At 40.3% G+C, this 15,753-nt stretch overlaps 1 protein-coding gene across 1 annotated transcript in view; it reads left to right on the top strand.

Moving 5' to 3' along the window:
- Positions 1-15,753, top strand: part of NELL1 (neural EGFL like 1) — an 820,872-nt gene that overhangs the window by 178,655 nt on the left and 626,464 nt on the right. The window contains exons 6-9 of the mRNA XM_088017492.1: positions 5,959-6,031; positions 6,651-6,733; positions 13,384-13,518; positions 14,684-14,786. Coding sequence (XP_087873618.1) covers positions 5,959-6,031; positions 6,651-6,733; positions 13,384-13,518; positions 14,684-14,786 — 394 coding nt within the window. The remainder of the gene's footprint in view (positions 1-5,958; positions 6,032-6,650; positions 6,734-13,383; positions 13,519-14,683; positions 14,787-15,753) is intronic.

Below are 15,753 nucleotides of genomic sequence, written 5' to 3'. Positions count from 1 at the left end.
TGGCCATCCTTTGGTGAGATGACACGGGTAGGGGAAATATGTCAGTGTCTCTTTATGGAAACTATCTGGATCCATCCAGTGCTGCAAAATTCTGCCTGCAAAAGAGGCAAGCACCTCTTAAGTGAGACTTGGCATATCTTCAGGCTCTTAATATTTATCTTGGAGAAGCTGCCTCCTGGGTCCAAGAACCACACCTGCTTTCTCCCTCCAGAACGAAATATGCTTATGATGTGTATTCAGGTTAAAATAGCATCATTCTCTATATTAAGTATTAATTTGTTATTTCATAGGCAAAGTAAAAGCAAAAGCCTGCTCACTTGTCAAACCTAGAGAGAGACACAGCAAGAGAGGGAACACAAGCAGGGGGAGTGGGAGAGGGAGAAGCAGGCTCCCCGCTGAGCAGGGAGCCCAATGCAGGGCTCGATCCCAGGATCCTGAGATCATGACCTGAGCCGAAGGCAGACGCTTAACGACTGGGCCACCCAGGCGCCCCTCACTTGTCAAACCTAATTTCTGGGCCCTGATGGACCTTTATGTATAGCACAATAAATGTGCTCCTGGTTAAAGAGGGAGGGAGGGAATTAAGCTTGGTGCCTGGCATGTGAGCCTTTAGCATTGGGTGATTCCCATCAGAGACCCAGAACAAAAGGTGGGGATCTCTTCACTTCAAAATAGCAGCTGTCTGAGAAAATAGCTGACCAGTGGTGACAGGCTTATCTAAATCTTCTGATTCTCAAAGATTTTCATTACTGAGGTGGTTGACTACCGCTCAGTTTCCCTTTGATAGATTCCAAGCCAATGATGCTGTGATTTTTCAGAGGGTAAAGAAAGAAGTTTAGGCAAATCACAGTGAATTACAGGATGCTTGACTGGTTTGAGTGTTCTTATATAACTTCCATTGCAAAGCCATTCACTGAGGCCAAGATAGCCTCTTTGTGTCTGTCTGTCTCTGTCCAGTGAATTTGGGTCTGAAATCTTTCCCTTACCTGGACATTGCTGTCTCCTTAACAGCTGAGCTGTCACTGGGAAGTGAAATTGGTTACAATTTTTTTATACCACAGCTGTTTTTTTTTTTTTTTTTACCTCAGCTGGTTTCCATAATTCCACAGATGGTAAACATATGTTTAGAGGCACATAGAAAAGGATTCCTCCCATCTCTAATTCTTATTTTTCCTTTCATGCAGAAAGTCAAAGTCAGAGCTGGGGAATCTTATACATTTGTAGATTAATATTTCTGTGCATTAAGACTTTGGAAACAGCAGGATGGCTAATGATATGCTTATGAGCTGACAGTTTTTATTGATCGTAATGGAAGTCGACAAGTGTCTTTCTTGGCTTATGCAAGCTGGAATATTTTATTAACTGTCTTCAGGGCAGAAATCCATAATTGGTTGCATTTTGAAAAAACTCCTTGTGAGTTTCTCAAGTCTTTTTGTCAGCCTGTTGCTAAAGCTTGGGTCCTTGCCAGTTTATAAACAAGAACACATCTTCATCCATATATTTACATGCCCAGCAGGAACTTTCCCCACCCCCTTTCCCTTTCAAAGCAATTTGTTTCAGTGTTTTAGCATACAAAAAGAGAGAACCATTTTCTTCAATGTAAACAGAGATCTGCTGGGAAATAAGAGCTTTAAAAATGAATTAGCATTTGTTGGTTGGCAAAGCTGCTTTTATTTGTATGAGAAAGCTCTGAATGTTAGAAGGGCTTGCCTAATCTTAGTTATTCCATACATAAGAGGGTCCTAATGGTATGATTTTTCTAATCTTTATTACATCTTTGTGTATTTCTTACTGTGGAACGAGAAAGGTTCTTGGAACAATGGAAATAACGGGCATTAGTTCCCCGAACAAATACTCATAATGTAGGACCTACCTGGTGCACATCTATTTCGCAGTGCTTGCTGAGCTCAGTGCAGGTTACAGGTGGATTCAACAAAGGAAAAAATGTACCCATCCCGCACCCCCCCCCCCCCCGTACTAATAGTAAAAGTTTATTGATTTGGGCTTTGCACTTTAGGGATTTATTTAGATTCTCAGCTTGGCTGAGGGTTAGCATTGCAGGAACGATGAGAAAACGTATTGTTCAGCAGATTAATAGTGTAAATAAGATTGCAGGGGAGAATATTAAGCTACCTAAAAGGATCTCTTGTTTGCCAGCACTAAAACACTATTTCAGCGAATTGTTAGTATCTAATGTAGATAATTTATGTTGGGTTGATTAAGTATCTATCTGTTAAAGCAATAAAGATAGAACCTCATTTTGACCACAGAACCTTGTTCTAGCAACATCTTGTTAGATGTTGTAACTCATGTAACGATGAGACTTTCTCAAATGATCTATTTTCTCCTTAAACCATGTTGGAGTAGCTTAGTGCTGGTTTTGGAGTTAGTAGACCTGTAGTTAATGGTCTAAGATTAAGGTGTCCTTTTGGAAAGCTACTTAAGTTGCCAAAGACTTAGGTTTTTTGTAGGTCAAATGACTGGTGGTCTGGCCTGGATCAGTAGCTATCGTTGTGTGTATCAAAATCACCTTGGAAGCTTTTTCAAAGCTTTCATGTATCTGTTCTCCCCAACCTCCTCTAAAATTGTAATGTGTACCCCTACTTTAAAAACTGATATCCTACACGATATTTACAGACTCTACCAGCTCTGAAAATGATACTGCTCAATTTTCTATAATTAAGAGTTTTTAGGAATTTCATGCTTTTCAAGTATTTATTGTGCCTGCTATGTGAAATATACTACAATAGAAGCTGCAGGGGACACTGAGATGAAAATAGGACTTTGACTTCATGGTGTCTATAATCTAGTAATTCTGTTGGTTGCAACTCAGCTCCAAATCACTGAGATTTTATTTCTATATTAGGATTTGGACGATGCTGTTTTCACCACTGTGAACTTTTAATGAGTAAAGCCTCCTGTTCCTCCCCCTCCCCCAAAAGAAAATCCACAAATGATGACAAGAGAGCAGGGTTTTTTTAAAGTGGGACTCTTTGACTTTTCATCAGAATCCTCTTGTTTAGCTTTTAATGAAGTTTCCTGGGCCCACTCAACCTTCCTGAAACAGAATTTGACGGATGACCCAGGAATCTGAATGTTACATTCAAGGGTTTTACTCCAACTCGAGGTGTTTACTCAAGGTGATTCCTAAGAAACTCAAAGTTTGGGAAGCATTGCCATGATTAATGATGAGAAATACAGCATGGGTCTGAAAAAAATGAGATCAGGCAAGGCTGGCTAATAAATGCCCTGCAGGAGTTGCATTTTTCAGGTAAGTATAGATACATTTAAAGTTAAATAAGAACAAGTAGAAATTCTTGTTAGTCTAATTTCATCTTTGGGGGAAGTTGCTAGGGCTTGAAGGAACATTATCATCAGTAGAAATTGTCCTAGATGACTTTGCTGGGAGAAATAAGAGTGAGCTTCTATATAGGTTTATACTTTAGAATAAACGCCTTTCATTTTCTAAAGAAAACTACATGCATAGCAAATGTTGCTTTTGACAAAGGTCCGGGTACAGAAGAGTTCATATGGCAATTCAATGCAAAACCTTCTGGTTCCTGTTCTGGGGAAGGTGCTAGGATATATACGCATTTGTGTGTGTATGTAAATTTATATATATGTATATATATATATTTACACACATACTCAGACTTCTTTGGATTACAGCTGGTATTGTACAGTGTATGGCCATCCTTTTAGTCCAACACGGAATTACATCCGTTCAAATAAATTACATCACCATCTTGATTTATTTGGCAAGAACAGTATATGGGCTGACCCCCATGACCTTTCCTCAGAAACAAATACCAAGTTTGGAGTTGAGTTTTGGTGTTAATGGGCATTGAGAAGCTGTCAGCTCTTATTTCTGTTTGTGTTCAAGTCAACATCATTGAACTTCACCTAATGATCTGTGTAACACCCCTGTGTGGCTCAGATTAAAAGTAGAAAGGCAGAAGTGATGATGGGGGCAGGTGGAAGGGAAGTGTGGGAGAGGCAATTTGTAATTTACACTGTAACTAAAAATCAGTAGTCACCTTTAAAAATAGGAAAAGGAAAACCGATATGTACTAAATTATGTTGCTACTGAGTGAATAGAAGGGATATCCTTTTCAAAAGGATTTTCCATTCATTTTTAGAAAGGTAATCAATACTGTGACTAGTGTTCTCTGGGTTTGAGTACCATTTCCATGACTGATTAAAAATAAGAATGATTTAGGCTTTTCTGATGAACAGGTAATAGATAGACCTGATTTTTCCTGGTATCTATGCTTTTTCCACTTGCACATCTCCTAGGGTGATTAGCTGACCCTGTGTGCCTGTGAGTCTGTTTTAGCACTGGAAGTCCCAGGTCCTGGGAAACTCTAAATCCTGAGCAGACCTGGGATAGTTGGTTACTATGAATTTCACCCATATTCAATCTATACAGATCAGACAGATGTTTTCTGATATGTCTCTCCGTTCTATAATGGTCTTTGATGGAAACCTACGGCTTTGTCTAATTTTTTGTTTAACTTGAAAGGTAGAGCACAGAAATCTAACTTGTGACAGTCTTGGTTTGAATGCCTGTTTTGCTGACCCAGAACTTGAGTGCTGGAAGGATCTTTAGCTTTTGCATCCAGCCTTTTTTCCAGAGGAAGCAACTGAAGCTTGGAGAAGATGGTTGGCTGACTGTTTCAAGTTCACTCAGTTAGCTTGAGATGGATTCAGACCTTGAGCCCAGATCTCCTGACTTTCAATCCCATGTTTTTCTCATATTTCTCAAATGTGCTTGAAAGGTGCCCTGGGCACTCAGAGGCATGAACTTGCTTTGAGAAACTGAGCAGCTTTGTGCCAGGAAGAAGCTGATCAACTTAGATGGTGCTCCATTAATTGCTCTCTGGAATTGCCCTACAAAAGACTATGAATTCATATTGAGGAGCAGTGGTAGGGGCTTCCCCCCCATGGAGAGGCTTTCTCCTCTTAAATTCACAAATACTGCATCATTCTCAAAGAGGAAGAAGTTAATAAATGTATCCAAGTCTGAGAAAGAGGTCCTATGATCCCATTATTTCTATTAACCTTTCCAATTCATATTTCATTTTGAAATAAAACAGAAAACAGCATTTGTTGATTACCTTCTTTTTAGAAGATGAGCACATAAATGTTATCTCCTCTGGAAGACTTGCAGCATGATCTTAGGCCTATATTTTATTTACAGATTAAGCTCAATATTCTGAACTGGCTTCCGCATCTTTCATCTGTTTTGTAATATCTCTTCTGTCAAATCAAGAGAAAAAAAGTCCCTAAAACCAAAACCTTGATATTCAAGTTAAAAAATGCAAAAGCCAAGTCAATATTGTCATTGCAAGATGGCAGTTTCACTGACTTCCTTAGGTCAGGGCTGTTCTTCCAGACTAAGTTACAGAATGAAAAAGACCCCCTTTTACTCACAGTGAGATGTTGAGCAAGTTTTCAGACTCACCAATAAACACTCATGTTACTCAGCAGAGAGCAAAGATTGTATGCAATTCTCTCCATGTCTCATTTTATTTCCTCTACTCAAACTTTAATATATTTGTATTCTCTTCTCTCTCGCTTAAAAAAATCACCTAAGTCCGTAAAATTTACTGTTACAGGATGACTAAGGCATTGAGGAAATTTTTGTTTCATCAGTGCATTTTTGGTTCTGTAGTTGAAGAACATTTACTGGTAGATCCTTCCTGTTACAATGTCATTTGTCACTGTCATCCACTAGTGGTATCTAATGATAGCTTTCTCAAGATGAATGTACTTTTCAAGATTTCTGCAGGAGGATGGTTTGGAGTAGTTCTCTAGGGACTCAGGCAAACTTATGTTTTGAGAGAGGATACCAGTGTTTAAAAAAAAAAAATGCCCTGCACAGAGATGTGACTGCACGGGGGCCATTGGAACCAGTGACTATAATCTTGATCACCACCTCTCTCTTCTGTTATAAAGGGAATCATCCAAGATGGGAAAATCATCCTTATGCCAAATGGATACATAACTCAATGTCCGAATCTGAATCGCAGTAAGTAGCATTTTGAAGCGTTTATAAATTTCTTTTACTATGTAACTTATTGGTAATAAACATATTGCTGGAAGCATAAAAACTGTTGACTTCTCAGGTAGTGGGGATAGGGAGATAATTATACTATATACTTCTGTGTCTTTGAATTTTTAAAAAGCTTATGTGTTTATAGAATTACCACTGGAAGGTAAGAAAAAGACTACATTAAAAGTTTGGGTTCTGTAGATTGATTCAGGAAGATAGGTTTAATATGGTAGTATAAGTCGTAAACATTTATTTAAATTGCTTGGCTTAGATGTGTGTTGAGTTTCTCCTCTTCTATATAACGATTCACAGTTTTCCAGTTACCTCTCAATAAAGACAAGGGGTTTAATTTTAATTTAAAAAAATGTCCTATTGCCTTTTCAGTTAATAGTCCCTTTTTCCTGTTCCTTTCTTTCCTCCTATTAATCAAAGGAAAAGACCAAGACTTGAAATCCTGGGTGATTTCACTCCAATTGTAAAGTAATACTTAGCCAGAAAAGCAAAAACCCTTCAACATAGCCAAGCAACTACTGTTGTAAGAATTTCTTTATTGTTTTAGCACTGTATCAACATTTCTTATATTTTCTCCATTGAGCTTGTCCAACTTGCAGTGATTTCTTAAGCCTGGTGCAAGGAATAATGGATTTGCAAGAGCTTTTGGCCAAGATGACTGCAAAAGTAGGTATCTAAATTTCTCTTGTGATGTTTCATGTCTTTCTCCATCCTATCTGGAATTTCAAGCGATAGGCTATAATGGAAACATTTTTAGCCTTGCTATCTGCAATATGTTATTAAAAAAATGGTTTACTCTTACTTGAAATAGGACTACCTATAGTAAACATAACCATTTACCTCTTTGATGCTATTAGGCTATATCAAAATGTTTACTTGAAGAATGCTTGGAAGAAAGAGGCCATATATATCACTGTAGATTCCCTGGGAGAGGAAAAGGAAATTTGCCTGCTGGCCATTCAACTAGTAACACTGTGAGATGATACATGGTCAGAGGCACTGCTTCTTATAAGCTAATGCGTTTTGAGTGTGAGAATTATTGCCGATAATCAGAAGGGGCCAAATAGCCATTGTTAGGAACAGATTGCTGTCGCAAGAAGGGATTATATCACTTTTCTAAGATGTGATTCATTTCAGGACTGGGCTTGAGTTAAATAGTAGAGAAAGCAAAGTTTCTCTTTTAACACATTCAGTTTTATAGTTGTACATCTTTTCCTTCTCTCCATCATCCGATTAACAAGCATCTTTCGAGGATCTGCCATTTGTCAGGAGCTGTGTCAGACACAAAGGAGTCGCTAATGAACAAGACATGATTGCTGCTCCAGAAGATAGCTGAAAATGTGGACAATTAGGGGCTTTAATATGTGAAGTTTAGATTCATAATGAAAAGCCCTGAGCCCTGTGTTGAAAGGCACTGAATAAAGAGAAAATGTGTCTAATGCTGTTGTTATGATACCAATCAGTTGTGGACGTGAGTCCCAGCCTAGGGCGAAGAAGGAATTAGGTTGGGCCTAAGAGACATTATACTCTGTGAAGGGAAGAATTTTAATAACAGTGAAAATGATACATTAATCCTATTCCCACCTACGGCTATGACTGCTCCCAGCCATCAGCCATGGCACGTGGAAAAAAAAAAAAATTGGTGGGTAGGTAAGTGTTTGGGAGGCAGGGCTGTGTTTTGGACCCATCGGTTGTGCTACCGAAGGTAAGGTTTCTCTTTCAACCTAGGTTTTTGGCCAAGTCGTCTTTTGTCTGGAAAGGAGAGACAGAACACTTTTGTTAGAAACCCTGAGACATGAGAGCTGAAGCATTAGCTTTTCAGTTCAGAGTACAGTGGAAATGTGAAATGCAGCCAATTATTTGCCTTCCCGGCTTGTGGCATATAGAGACTTTTTTTTTTTAATTTCGTCTGCAGCAGCTTGATCTCAATAGTGTTAATTATATTTTAGCTTGCTACCAAATTTTTGGAACGAGAAACATGCCTTAGTGTCAGGTGATTGTGGTTCCCCAGCTTTAAGGATGCTCCTTTCTTGTTCTTTCCTTCTGCAGAGAATGTCATTTTTCTTCTTTTAGCCATACATTATCTAGGAGCCACATTGAGTTCTGTCCTCCAAACATTATTATGTAAAATGGGCATTTGTGAGGCAGTAGATGTCTAATTGTGGGCAATTGCAAGCAGAAAATGGTTTCATCCACCTTCTAAACCCCGCCTCTGGTGCTTTGGAAGATTTATAAGTCTGTTTCTTCCAAACCGTGAATAGAATTATAATTAGAAAACTGAGAACTTCCATTTTCACTGCAAAATTTTGAAATCTACAATAATCTAGAAAAGGAGCGTTGGTAAACTTTTTCTGGAAAGGATTAGCTAGTTAATTTTAGGCTCTGCAGGCCAAGAGGCAAAATAGAAAATATGTACATATTTATTTAATAACTTAACATATAACCCTTGAAAAATGTAAAAATCTTTCTTAGCTGATAGGCTGGAGGAAAATGAGTGGGTGGCCAGATTTGGTCCATGGGCCCTAATTTAGAAAAAGCTGGAAAGTCAGTCATAGGAGGTAATATTGAGTATTTGCTGTGCGTTAGTTACAATGTTTAAATGTTTTGTATTTCTTATCACTTTAATCCTCACAACAGTCCTGTGAGTTGGGGTTGATTTATTAGCCTGCTTCCCAGATGAGAAGACTCAGTTCCAGGAATGTTATGTTAACTTTTCCCGAGACAATGGATGGCAGAGCTGGGACTCGGGCTCAGATTCTGAAAGCTGCATCATGACTAAGAATGTCTGTAGTTGGAGAAGGGAGGATTGGAACGAGAAACAAAAGATGTAAAGAAGGAATGACTGATGGAGAGAGGCAGGTTGGCCACTACAAGCGTGGGGATAGAGAGATTGGTAAGAACAATGGGCAAAATGGAGGAGAGGAATGTGTGTTCTGATGGTACCTGTTGGGATTGAAACATGAGCGTAGAGCTTGTAGTGGCTTTTGGAGGGGGAAAAGTCAGGGCAAGAACAAAGCTCCTAAACTTACCCTTTTGGTTATAGTCCATTGTTTTCCGTGGAAATCTGTTGATGTTGAGTCCTGGGTTCCCATGCTCTGTGTTTCTGGCAGGACCACGCAGGGCTGTCTTCTATTCCATGATTCCCTTAAAGGTTTCCCGATCTTAGAGGCTGCTCAGAATCACACTGCAAACCTAGGATAGACCAGGTGAATTCTCAGCCAAGAATTCTTTAAGAATTCTCAAAGAAGATATTTCCCTCTTGCCTGTGCCAAGGTCTGAACAGGAAGGTCTTTTTCTGTGCTTCGTGCAATCCTTGTTTACTTTATGTGTACTCTCAAACTGAGGATACAGGCCTTTGGGTCCACATCTTTATGTAGGAGTTCTCTTTAAGACCTCCCAACATGGGCAGACCCTGCTCCCTAACTTCTCTCCCCTGCACAGCCATCAGAGTGGGAGCGTGGAGGCTCATTGACCTTTTCCCAGTTGCTGTTTCCCCATATTTTAAAGGGTGAAAATTAGTTGTGGTTTTATGAAGATCCCATGAGACCAGGCAAGTGAGACTTAAAGGTCTGGTTTGGTGGATGGCACACAATAGGTACTCAATAAGCTGTAGTTGTTCATTTTATGTTGTTAAACCTAGAAAAAAAATAGGGAGCCATGGGGGGGAAGATGGACACCTTGCCTAGTGGCTTGGCATCACAAAGCCTGGCAATAGCCGTGAGTTGCTATCAGGTTCCTGGTCTTAGATTGAGGTGCCAGGAGGTCTTGGAAAGCAGCAGAATGTCCTTACATGGTGTCCTAGTGGAAAGCCACGGAATCCTACCAGAGAGCAAGCCCAGTGCACAAGCTGGACAGGAGTTGGTAGCCATAATCACATCAAACAGCTACGACACCAGATGAGCCCAGGGGCCTGCCCAGGAGGGCTTGCTGTTTCTTTTCTCTCTTCAGGACAGGGGATGCTGGAGAATGACTATGCCCTTGCTGAAGACAGGACATATCATGGGAGCAGTTTGTATGTATCTTCAGGTGACAGGTCCGGGTGTATAAGAGCCCTCTTTGAAGAATCCTGGCATTCTGGCAAAATGAACCTTTTTCAAGGTAGAGGAGGTACAGGGAAGGAGGGAAGGTGTCTTCTGTCACCTTCCCTAAGCCATCTACAAGTGACCATGGATCCCTGGCTTACTCTGGAAGTTCTCTCAGGTAGTCTTGACATTGTGGGAACAATCCCATTGCTGGCCAGGTACATTGTGATGGGGTCGGGACCTGTCTTGCTCTTGTGTCCCACCTGTCCTGTCATTGCATTCTGCCGTCAAGCTCAGGAAGAAGAGATGCTGGACTGGGAATTTGATTACTTCTATTCAAATCTTTGACAAATCTATTTATGCAAATCAAGCAGCATTTGGAGCGGCATTTCAGCTTGTAACATATTTAATTTTGAGACTTTCAGTGTTGCAAGCTCAATAGTGATTTTTCCAGTTAAGCTTAAAGGTTTAACACAATAAAATATTTTTTTCCCTTCAATGTAGCAAATGCCAAATAAATAGTATTTCAAAGAAAGAAAAGGGCACCCCATTGCACGACTAATGTACTCATCCATTTGTTGACCTCTTACTGTGAAAAAGGCCTCTGATGTCTGTCTTCGAATGTGTAGAGTTAAGAATAAATGACTGTCCATGGTTGCTTAGATAAATGCATGAACAAAGGTAAGAATAGAGATGTAGACTTGCTACTGGATCTATTTTGGATCTGTAGGCATTCTTGGAGGGAATGGCAGGTGGTGTAGAAATAGCTTTTGAAAATGAATTTGGGTAAAATCAGCATGCTAATACCAATGAAAACTTGTAATTCATTTTTTGGTTCAGAGTTGTTTTTCTCCTTTTATTCTGGTATTTAGCAGGGGATGAAAAGGAAGGTATAGTTACATGTTAAGTGTCTTTGAAAAATTAGCTTTTTGCCTTACTATGTCTTTGCTTTTGTGTCTGTCTCATGTGCTCTTATTACAGAGATTAGGGCTTTTCAGTGTTGTCAGAAAAGGCTAAATATATTAAAAAATAGGAAACATCTGTCCTGAGAATAGCTTTCATTAAAACCGAGGTTTTCTTGGTATTGAGTTTTGCAGGTAGCTCAGTTTTGTTGGACAGTATGGGAAATTGACAATACTGCTTTTAGGCAAATTCCTGGGTTTTCAGGAAACTTGGGCAGTCACAGAATTGCCTTTTGGGTCATTTAGTCTTTAAGAAGTTTCTGGGAGTGGTACGGGCAGTAGATCATTCCAGATTTTCAGAGTGAGGTTCATTTCTTCTCACAAATACACTGTTCTCAGCCACTTTTAGGAGGGATGCAGATCTAGTTGAACTCTTTTTCAACCCCAGGTCATCCATCAATCACTAGCCTTCTGTAGGAACTACAGGGGCTGTAGACATGAGGTTAAGGTAATATGCAATCAGTTGTTGCTTCTTGCTACCTCTTACCTGTATGTGGTTTTACTCACTTGACCTCACTAAATTCTAAGAAGTGTATTTAATGTGTCCCCTAAAGAATTTCCAAAGAAATTAATTAGCGTGGATTCTAGAAACTAATTAAGCTAGAGCTTTACATGGATCTGAATTTTTGGAAGATTGTGCATATGGGATGGGTCCTAGGAAGCTAATATTTTAGGCATAGTTAACTCCACATTTTCTGGGGTCTGACGATGGTACATGTGGTTTGTCTAGCATCCTATTTGATTTTTTATCTGCCCACTGGTACTGCCCACAAAAGGCAGATAGGGAACTATTTTTCTTGAGAGATTCTAAACTTTGGGAGGAAGAGAATGAAATAAATGACAAAAGCCAAGTTTGGAATTGCATGTGGATTCCATTTTTAGAGAATGGTGCTCAGCAGTGCTGGTAGGAGTAATTGAGAGGAACATGTAAGGAATGGAACCATAGTTAGCATAGAAAGATTTTGGGAGTCCTCAACCTATATTCAACCATTATATCTAAAATATTGGCTTGAAATAGTCTTACTTGGATCAGGGATGGGCTTGATCTATGTGGGGAAAATACTGAAGACACAGAGGTAGAAGTGTGGTCGAGAAAAAATAGCAACTACTTGGACTTTTAGAAAGTAGTATTTGTTTTTCAATCAAGGCAGTCTCTAAAGAAAAGGGGAAAATGGTAATATTGCTATTGGATTGAATTACACTTGAGTGTGTGTGAGATTCTATCAGAGTTGAGTATTTTTTGCACCATATGTTTGAAGGCAACTGCAGTAGCTGCATGGAAAGTGATCAGGAGAGAGGATTGGACTCCTATCATGATGACCTATTCGGTGAACTTGGTGGTGCTGAGTGTGGTCAAGAGCAGATGTGAAGACGGGCTAACCTCAGATGTTGGAAGAGAGTTGATTGCTTAGGATGGATTACCAGGCAAAACTAGGTCTGATAGGAAAAGCAGGGAGAGATTTCACAGTTCACACCAAGAAAGGGGTTTCAAACATCCAGAGCTAACCAAAAAAAGTTTTTAAAGGTAGCGTCCTGCCGCTGTAGACAGGCAAAGAAAGGCTGGTAAATCACTGTAATGGGGTTACTTGTCATGACGTTCAAACTTTATAACCCTTTTCAAGTCAGAGACTCTGAGGTTCTGTGATAACCGATAATAGCTGGAGGACCTAGGAAAATGAAACAAATTTCTCTCTCAAATCCTGATCTCACCTAGGGGTTTGGTGAGATCTTACCTTTGAACACCAAAGTGGATGCCTGGGGCATTCATTCTGGGGGATCCTGAGCAGGGGAGAAACTAGATCCTTGTATGCATTTCCCTTTTCCTGGCCCCAGCTCCCAGGAATTTTTCAGAAGGGAGGAAGCCGTGACTTCCCAGCCTGAAAACCGTGGTGCTCGGGTTAGTGTGCGAACACAGAGAGAACGGTGGGAGGTAAATGTGAGTGCATCGGAGTTGCTGATGAGGGCTCCTGTAAACATTGTAATGAGTCCTTGAGAACACATTCATTATGAGTGTTTCTGTGTGGGCTTGAGCTGGAAGCACACATGTTTATGTACACCCATGAGGTCCCTGAGATACAGTTTAATGTCTCATTTGGTGCTCATTAGACCATAGGAGCCAATATGTCTTCAGTATAGAATGATTCCACCTCATGGTGTTTTTTTTTTTTTTTTTTTTTTTTTTAAATAATCTGGCTAAGAATAAGTCAGCTCCTCTGAGCATTTTTTTCCTCCTCCTCCTTGGATTTTTTTTTTTTCCTTCTTATTGCTATTAGCTTTGTTAGGACAATGCAACTGAATGAAAGTAATTACACCTAGTAACTCTTATTTGCAGTTAAATTATGCAGAGACGAGACTTAGTCAGTTGGAAAACTGTCACTGTGAGAAGACCTGTCAAGTGAGTGGACTTCTCTATAGAGATCAAGACTCCTGGGTTGATGGGGATCACTGCCGGAACTGTACTTGCAAAGTAAGCCTCTTTGTATTTTTTTTTTTTAAAGATTTTATTTATTTGACAGAGAGAGAAACAGTGAGAGAGGGAACACAAGCAGAGGGAGTGGGAGAGGGAGAAGCAGGCTTCCCGTGGAGCGGGGAGCCTGATGTGGGGCTCGATCCCATGTCCCTGGGATCATGACCTGAGCCGAAGGCAGACGCCCAATGACTGAGCCACCCAGGCGCCCCAGCCTCTTTGTAAATAAAAAGAGTTGTAAGGGGGCATTTTCACTACTTATTGTATAATCTGGACTTGCAATATACAATGCTGGCTCTAGGAAGTCCATATGATCCTTTTACTAAACTTCTGCCTAGCAACCTGAGCAATTGTGAGGGGAACCTGGAAGAGTGTCATTTCATCTCTAAATACTTGGAAATTAAAATCTGCTTCTATTTGATAGCACACTCTAATAGGACCTAACCTTGTTACTAACAAATTTGCTGTGTGGAGTTTGAGGATTGAGAGTATCAGAGGGAAGAAGGGAGTCCCGGGACTTTTCAAGCAACCTAACGGTTAGCTTCATTCACAACTTCTCACTGCTAGAATACGTTTTAAAAGTGGGTATAATTAATTAGTTTCTAGATGTTTTTATTACAATTTACAAGGTATCTGTCATCTGTTTCAGAGACTTGCAAGACCTACCTCCACTCCCCCCCCCGACTTCCAGGGTATCCATCATTTGTATATTCCATCTGTTTCAGAGAATTCAAGAGCACCCCCCAAATTAGTATGTGAACTCTGTGCTGTACAGTTGAAATTATTTGATAAATATCTGAAGAATGCCTTTGTTTGGAGAAAATACAAAATGGAGTGTTAGAGCCTCAATGATGATTAGCACGGTCTGCAAAATGTGTTATTTATGGTCTTGTAAAAATAGGCTTTTGTTTTCTGCCTAATCTCCTTAGCCCACATGGGCAGGTGGAATGAAGCCAGTGATGTATATCAGAAAAGTAATTGAGGTGGCACAGGTTCATCTGGGCTGGAGAAAATAGTTCATGTGTGATCCTGGAGTAGACTGGGAAGTCCTCACACTGCATCTGTTTCCCCGATGAGGTTTCTGAGATGAGATGTGTGCTTTTGCCACAAAGAGAAATTTCAAAGGGCACTTCTGAGATTCTTTTCCCTGTCCTTCCTTCCTCAGAGTGGTGCCGTCGAATGTCGAAGGATGTCCTGTGCCCCTCTCAATTGCTCCCCAGACTCCCTCCCCGTGCACATTGCTGGCCAGTGCTGTAAGGTCTGCCGACGTAAGTACTGACGGAGGGTCAGAGTGGTCCTCTCTGCTTTGAGATCCACCTCCCCGATGAATATTGAAGACATGAAGTACCAGAAGTTGATATTAAATGCATGACAAGAAGAACTTCTATATTTTAATCACCTGTGATGTGCAGATACTTTACATAAGCTATTTATAAAAAAAGTCTCATATCAACTCTAATTACTATTCTTCCCATTCTCTGTAGAAGGAGCTGGTGTTCACAGGGATTAACTACTTGTCTAGAGTCAAACACCTGGTGTAATTGGTTGTGTTTATCTGTGAGGTCACAACTCCAAAGCTCTGTGTGCTTTGGTCCCTCTCCTTCTGAATGATGAAGTTTAAGACCCAGATTCTGTATTTAGGCTTTCTGAGGTCTTGGCCAGATTTCCTGTTACTAAAAGGCCTTTGTTAGGAATTTCGAGATAAGCCTCAGTTAAGATACTGACATAACTGCCTTCAGAGTTGGCCTGTCCAAGCTACAGGTTTTAAATATTCTTACTCTGTTTTGCAAAGGGCACCATTTCAGATGAGATAGTGAAATGAGCCCGGAGATCAGCCATAAAAGTAAAAAGCTGTCCTTAAGAATGCTTGGTATGTGCCAGTTACTATGTAGGGGCTCCACTTCTGTTCGCTTACTGACTGCTCACTGCAGTCCTTCGGGTGGGTATTACTACCCCTGTTTTACAGGAAGCTTAGGGAAGTTAACTTAACAAGGTCGCAACCCTAGTGAGTGACCGTGGTGAGGTAGGAAATAGGGCTGCCTGACAACAAAGCCCATCGACTTTTTTTTTCAAACTATAGGGTCTTCTGTAGCAAGAGTCTAGGTTAGAGACAGGTCATCATTCAAGGTCCTTTCTCTACTAAAAATATCAACATCACTGGGTCTTCGAAACACAGTGGTTTAGCTTTTTGCCAAAAACAGCCTTTCTCCTAATAGGACAGTGGAGGTGGCCATA

The sequence above is a fragment of the Eumetopias jubatus genome, unplaced genomic scaffold (genome assembly GCF_037043125.1).
Source record: "Eumetopias jubatus isolate StellerSeaLion01/CBP00866 unplaced genomic scaffold, mEumJub1_p1.0 scaffold_13, whole genome shotgun sequence".
NCBI classification, from domain to species: Eukaryota; Metazoa; Chordata; class Mammalia; order Carnivora; family Otariidae; genus Eumetopias; species Eumetopias jubatus.
This window is presented reverse-complemented; position numbering and strand designations above follow the sequence as displayed.